General features: G+C 48.7%; 1 protein-coding gene across 1 annotated transcript in view; it reads right to left on the reverse strand.

Moving 5' to 3' along the window:
• Pwp1 (PWP1 homolog, endonuclein) overlaps positions 1 to 5,131 on the reverse strand; it is a gene marked incomplete at its 3' end in the record, with an annotated part of 15,235 nt that extends 10,104 nt beyond the window's left edge. The window contains exons 1-5 of the mRNA XM_021204284.2: positions 4,984 to 5,131; positions 2,678 to 2,736; positions 2,379 to 2,563; positions 699 to 784; positions 500 to 596 (exon numbers count right to left, since the gene is read on the reverse strand). Coding sequence (XP_021059943.1) covers positions 500 to 596; positions 699 to 784; positions 2,379 to 2,563; positions 2,678 to 2,736; positions 4,984 to 5,055 — 499 coding nt within the window. The remainder of the gene's footprint in view (positions 1 to 499; positions 597 to 698; positions 785 to 2,378; positions 2,564 to 2,677; positions 2,737 to 4,983) is intronic.
• Between the last annotated feature and the right edge of the window lie 1,481 nt (positions 5,132 to 6,612).

Below are 6,612 nucleotides of genomic sequence, written 5' to 3' on the forward strand. Positions count from 1 at the left end.
GAGAAGGAGAAGGAGAAGGAGAAGGAGAAGGAGAAGGAGAAGGAGAAGGAGAAGGAGAAGGAGAAGGAGAAGGAGAAGGAGGAGGAGGAGGAGGAGGAGAAGAAGAAAACAGAATGTTCTGTGAAGGAAACTATCTCAAGTAGCTAAAAAACAAACAACAAAACAACGCAGGACAAGATCACTTGCTACTCTTGCAGGGGACCTGGGTCTAATCCCCAGTGCCCTCAGCTGCTCACAATTGTCAAAGACTGCAGTTCCAAGGCTCTAACACCTAGTTATGGTTTCTTTGGGCACCAAGCACACACAGAATGCACATGGTTACATTCAGACAGAACACTCATACACAAAGAAAAGCAAGAACCCCTTCCCCAAGGGGCCCATTTCTAGACTACGCATGCCTAGACTAGCCATCACAGGATGTATGGGGTAAACCTGGCTTGTGCCCACCGCACTATTTAATATCACATGGAAAGCGTCCCAGTGGGCAACCTTTACTCACCGTGCACCTCTAGATTGCACTGCTCTTGTTCAGCACGGCCACAAACAATGAGGTTGTCAGTTGGCTTAATCAAGAAATCTTCATGCTCATATTGTTCCTAAGTGGGAGGAAACAGTCACTGGCTAGAGGCGGGGATTCCATGAGGATTTTCAACACTTAGGACCAATGTGAAAACTGATGTGGGTAAACATTTACCTACCGTGTCTTTCAAGGTGACATATGGATCCTGGTCATTACTGCCATAGACCGTAAGACCCAACAGAGACTCGCCAATGGTCTCAGCATCTGTAATCAGAATCCACCCATCAAAACAGAAAACTTAAAAGTCATTTTGACAAAACTTTTCCCCAAGACTTCGAGCTTTTGGCTTGGGTGCACTTTATCATTACCCACACTGCTCTTATTTGGTAGAGGAAGCCGTACAAACTCACAAGTCGTTTCTATCTGACATCTTGGAAGTCACAATCTCTGAGTGAAAGAATTAAATCAAGAATGTAACCCTTTTAGGAAGCATTACAGCTCTGTTCAGATTTTTCTACCTTGTTTATATAATTAGAAGTCAAGGTGCTGGAGAGGCAGCTGTGAGTAATTTGAAAAATGTGTTCCCAATATCAGCAAACCAGGTTGTTAGGTAAACACTAAGACGGCAGGCTTCACAGCCAGCCAGGCTGCTCTTTGGGCAGTGCTCTCACACTTACAATCGTGGGCTTCACAAATCCCAAAAGGGAATCTTTACCCTGCTTTTGCAAGGGCAGCGCTGAGCGGGCCTGACATTGCCTTCTGAAGGCTCTTATGCTAGGGAATAGGTGGCCAGATGACAATCTCTGAGTTCTGACTTAAACAATGGATTTATAATATGATGGCATTATTTCCAGCTGGTGGAGGGCAGATAGTAGGACCAAAATGGAAGGCAAACCAAATCCTAGCTCTTATGAAAAACACCGACTCCACAGCGCCACACAGCCCAACAGTATTGTGTTCCCCTCCATTACTGGGTGGGGCAGTAAAGCCGAGCATGGTCAGACCTCAAGAGGGAAGAGGAGCAGAGCAGTAGCAACCCAAGGGCACAAAGCATCAACACCAAGGACAGAGCAATGGAGAAAAGCACCTTCTCCGGTGCTGTGTGTTCTTCACATGCAGACCACCACTCGCCGCCCACTGAAATCCGGGCAACAGAGTGGCGGTGGTGACTTCAGTTTGCTGCAGACAACAGCAAAACCATACTGAGCTGATGGATCATGTGCCAGCGCATTTGCTTTTCAGATGCTGTAGTTGGGAGTTGCTGAATCTGAGAATTCCACAAGGTTCCAGAGCAGCCAGCACTGACAAGTTGCAGAGCTTATTAACTGCTCAGAGTGACAACGGTGCCCCCTTTTCCTCACCCTGCAGATTTCATGTTTCCTGGAGACCATACCAGAAGGCCAGGAACCAAACCACACAGCTTCCGCCAGTGCTTTACACTGACAGCTCTGCCTCCTGTGCTAACTGAGCAGCTTTGCCAATGTTCTCAGTGCAGTACGTCCCCTGGGCTTCCTACGGCGTCTCGGTGCCTTGGCTGCACCTCCTTCCCCTCCTGCCACCCAGGCTTCCCCACTCATTCTCCAGCAACAGTGCTGTAGCCGAAGAAAGCTCACAAGTCAGTTACAGATGCTCACACATGACACGTGCAATAAAGAAGATGGTCTCCTTGGATCTCAAAGTTATACCTTTGACCCAAAGATCAGCGCTTCCTTCTAAACTAGATAGGAAACAAGTCCAAATCTTGAGCCAAATTATCTGACCCAACCCTGGGGAGAGTAAGAGAGAGGAAAGCTTTGGGACAGCACAGCAGACTCTAGAGCACTGTGGGCAGACACCGTAGACATGAGCCACTTCTCACCTGGGTTGTCCTCTTCGTCATAATTATCTAAGTCGTACTCGGCCAGCTCGTCATCATCCAGTGTGCGGTCATCTTGTGGATCCCCATCCTCCAGGGGCTCCCTAGGCCGTGCCTGGGTCGGGGCACTCTGCATGCCATCTTCTGAAGGACTGCCTGCCTCCTCTTCCTCACTCCCACCTTCTTCTCTGAGTGAAGACAGAAAGGGAAAAGATGTCACCCTGATGGCACCTCCTAACAACAGACACATGACAAATTTCACTACAGTCAGCAACACTTTGAAACTATTTGAAATTACTTACTGCAACTTTCCTTTTGCTTCAGCAATGAGACGTTTCACTTCCTCTTTACTTAGCTCTACCTACAAGGGAGCGAACACTTCATTAGCGCATATTTATGGATATCATTAGAAGCCTTTGAACTGAGTCAAGCAAATGTTAACCACAACCTCAAGAGCCAACAAGAAATCATACATTGATCCAGGCTCTAAACTTAAGGAGGCGGAGCTTGTACAAATCCGTGTGATTCAGACCCTGCCCACCTATCACTGTTCAGCAGTCATGCTCACTCTGCTCCTCTGCCTTCCTCAATATTCAAATAGGTTGACTTCTGTAAAAGAGATCTGTGGTCACCATGTTTCTTCCAACTATCTCAGACTCCAAGGGCACCTCCCTCTCTATGTCACCTACTAACAATCCACATAACATCCGTTCTCTGCTTTTTCCCTAGCATCACTGTCTAATGTAAATGGATTCTTTCTGGGAACTAATAACCCCCAGCTTCCCCCACCCATGCCAAACTTGAATTCCAGCTCTATTTCCCCCACTTCCAGTAACATTTCCCATCTGGCTATCTTTTGTCCTAATGGAGTTCAAAACTAAGGCCACTCTCTTCAAAACTGGCATTCCCTCACCTCAACAGTGACTCAGTACCTTTGAGACACGTTAACAGGCAGGAGGTGGTGGCGCACGCCTTTAATCACAGGGGAAGCGCAGGCAGGCAGATCTCTCTGAGTTCAAGGCCTGCCTTGTCTACAGAGTGAGTTACAGAACAGCTAGCTACACAGAGAAACCCTGTCTGGAGAAAAGACCAGACCAGACCTAACACTTCTGCATTGAGCTTGTAAAGGCCAACCCTGGTTTGGTATTGTTTACTTACTTAAGCCCACAGTGTGGGTTGGCCATAACGACAACACTCCACGTGAAGGTGAATCAACTGCTCAGTTTCTACTAAAGAGCCTCCAGATCTCCAGCGGCTCACACCTAGTATTTAGGAGGCTGACACAGGAGGTTTGCTGTACGTCTGAGGCCACGGCGGGCTACAGAGTGAGACCTGGTCCCCAAAACAACAACAACAAAACGTTGAGATACAAGAATCTCCCTGAGAATGACATTCAATTCTGCCCGAGGAAGATCCAGAAATTACAGGTTGAAAAACACCAGGGAAGGCCGGGAGGTCAGTCGGTAAAGCATTTGTTGAGCGAGCATGAGGATCTAAGTTCAATCACAGAACCCACTTAAAAGCTGGGCGTAGTGCAATCCCAGCACTAGGGACCACAGAGATAGGAGAATTTCGGGTGCCTTGGCCGGCCACTCTATCTCGATTGGCTAGCGCTGGGTTCAGTCAGACAGCACACACATACACAAACACACGAACATGGGCACACATGTATACACATGCATGCATACACACACACACACACACACACACACACACACAAAGGTATCTGTATTGCTTGGGGTTGGGGCATGACAACTAGGGATTTTTAAGATTCCCCTAATACTTCGAAAGCTGTGTATGGCCCTTTTAAAAATGAAAACAATGTTCTTTTGGAGAGTTTTTAATGAAGTAATTGTTGTCCCTATCCTATAAATATACATTGATTGCTTGCTGTTGGCAAAACACCAAAGAAAACAGTGACTAAACACTACCTGCACTCCGGTGGAATTACACCTATAAGGACTATTTCCAGACCTCACCGCATGTAAATTCATGTCGAGGCCACTCCCACATCTATCACAGACCGAGTTGTCACTACCCAGACAATTACACCCATTGCAACCCCTTCAGTTCTAGGACACTTTTAGGACACTTACAACCCCTGACATCCCGAAAGTCAAGTGCAAAAAACCAGGGCTTTGCCCTATATCGCTCCAACATATCCCGGAACTCCAGGCTCCGTTTGGCTTGCAGAAAACACTTTGTGTAATGAACAAAACCGCCTGAGTAACCGCCTCTTTTGCCACGGTCTCCAGCTTTTGTACGACTGCCTTCATACCGTGTCACACTGACACCTTGTTCTCTCTGCCCCGTAACGTCTTATATGGATCACCGTAAGACACTCGTAACCAGCAAACACCCCCGCCCCTTCCCAGTGCACAAGTCCACGTGCTCGTGCATTAGGGGGGTGGGACCGGGGTTCCCGCTCCGGACAGGGAAGGGGCGCGCGGTCTCTGCTCGCCCGGATCACCGGAGACACACACCTCACGTGGCTACTGTCCGGCCAACCTGGCCGGCCCCATCGCGTGGCTCCGGCCGGGCGCGTGCGTCCCCAGACGGGGCCGAGCCCACCGGCATGCCGAGGCACCTCCCCACACACAGGCCTCACCTTGTCAGGCGTCTCTTTGGCCACGCCGCGGCGGACCCAGGCCACGCAGGTCACTTGGCGGCTGCGGTTCATGATCTTCGGCTTGAACCCGGCGCAGGCTGGAGCCCTGGGAGTTGGGAGACGCTACTCTGAGCTCCGCGGAGGGGAACAGCGCGCAGGCGTGGGCGCTCGCTTGACGTCACTCGCAAGCGCCAAGGGAAAGGGGCGGGGAACTTGCATGAGGTGGGCGGGGCCGTATGCAAATCGTGACTGCTTCCTGTGGCATTTCAAGCTCCTTCCATAAGAGTCCCCAAGCTCCATCCACTGTTTGGCTGTGTCTGTATCTGTCTGAATCAGCTGCTGGGGGAGCCTCTCAGAGAACAATATGCTCCTGTTTGCAAGAGCATTTAGAGTGTCAGAGTGTCATTAATAGTGTTAGGGATTGGTGCTTGCCCACGGGATGGGTCTCAAGTTGGACTGGTGATTGGTTGGCCATTCCCTCAGTCTCTGCTCCCTCCCCCATGCCGGCATTTCTTGTAGTCAGGATTAATTTTGAGTTGAAAGTTTTGTGGGTGGGTTGGTGTCTCTATTGCTCCACTGGGGTTCCATTTTGGATACAGGAGGTGGCCTCTTCAGGTTCCATATCCCCAATGTTGTGAGTCACAGCTAAGGTCACCCCCATTGTTTCTTGGGTGCCTCCCTTATCCCAGGCCTTTGTCTTGTCCTGGAGATGCCCCCCCCCCCACTTTGCAGATTTCCATTCATTTTCATGGCCATGTAGCCATCTCTTCCGATCTTTCCCACACCTGATCCTGAGTCCCCCATTTCCCCTCTCTCCCAGTTCCCTCCATCAGCCTCTTAGGACTATTTTATTCCCTCTTCTAAGTGAGATTCACGTTTCCTTTGATTGAGTCTTCCTTCTTGTTTAGGTTCTTTGTTTCTGTGGAGTGTACCATGGTACCTGTATTTTATGGCCAATATCCACTTATCACTGAGTACATACCATGCATGTCCTTTTGGGATGGGGTTATCTCACTCAGGATGATATTATCAAGTTCCATCCATTTGCCTGCAAAGTTCATGGTGCCTTGGGTTTTAATAGCTGAATAGTATTCCACTGTGTAGATGTACCATGTTTTTATCCATTCTTTAGGTGAGGGATATCTAGGTTTTTTCCTCTTTCTGGCTATTACAAATAAAACTGCTATGAACATAGATGAACAAGCATCTTTGTGGGATGATGGAACATCTCTTGAGTACATGCCCAGGAGTGGTATAGCTGGGTCTTAAGTTTTCTGAGAAACTGCCAAGTTGATTTCCAAAGTGATTGTATAAGTTTGCACTTCCACCAGCAATGAAGAGTTCCCCTTGCTCCACATCCTCACCAGCATATGCTATCTCATGAGATTTGTTTTTTTGTTTGTTTGTTTGGTTGGTTTTTTTTTCAAGATAGAGTTTCTCTGTATAGCCCTGGCTGTCCTGGAACTCACTCTGTAGACCAGGCTGGCCTCGAACTCAGAAATCCACTTGCCTCTGCCTCCCGAGTGCTGGGATTAAAGGCGTGTGCCACCACACCTAGCCTACGATGGCCATTTTCACTATGTTAATCCTACCAATCCATGAGCATGGGAGATCTTTCCATCTTTTGTT

The sequence above is a fragment of the Mus pahari genome, chromosome 9 (assembly GCF_900095145.1).
Source record: "Mus pahari chromosome 9, PAHARI_EIJ_v1.1, whole genome shotgun sequence".
Taxonomy (NCBI): Eukaryota; Metazoa; Chordata; class Mammalia; order Rodentia; family Muridae; genus Mus; species Mus pahari.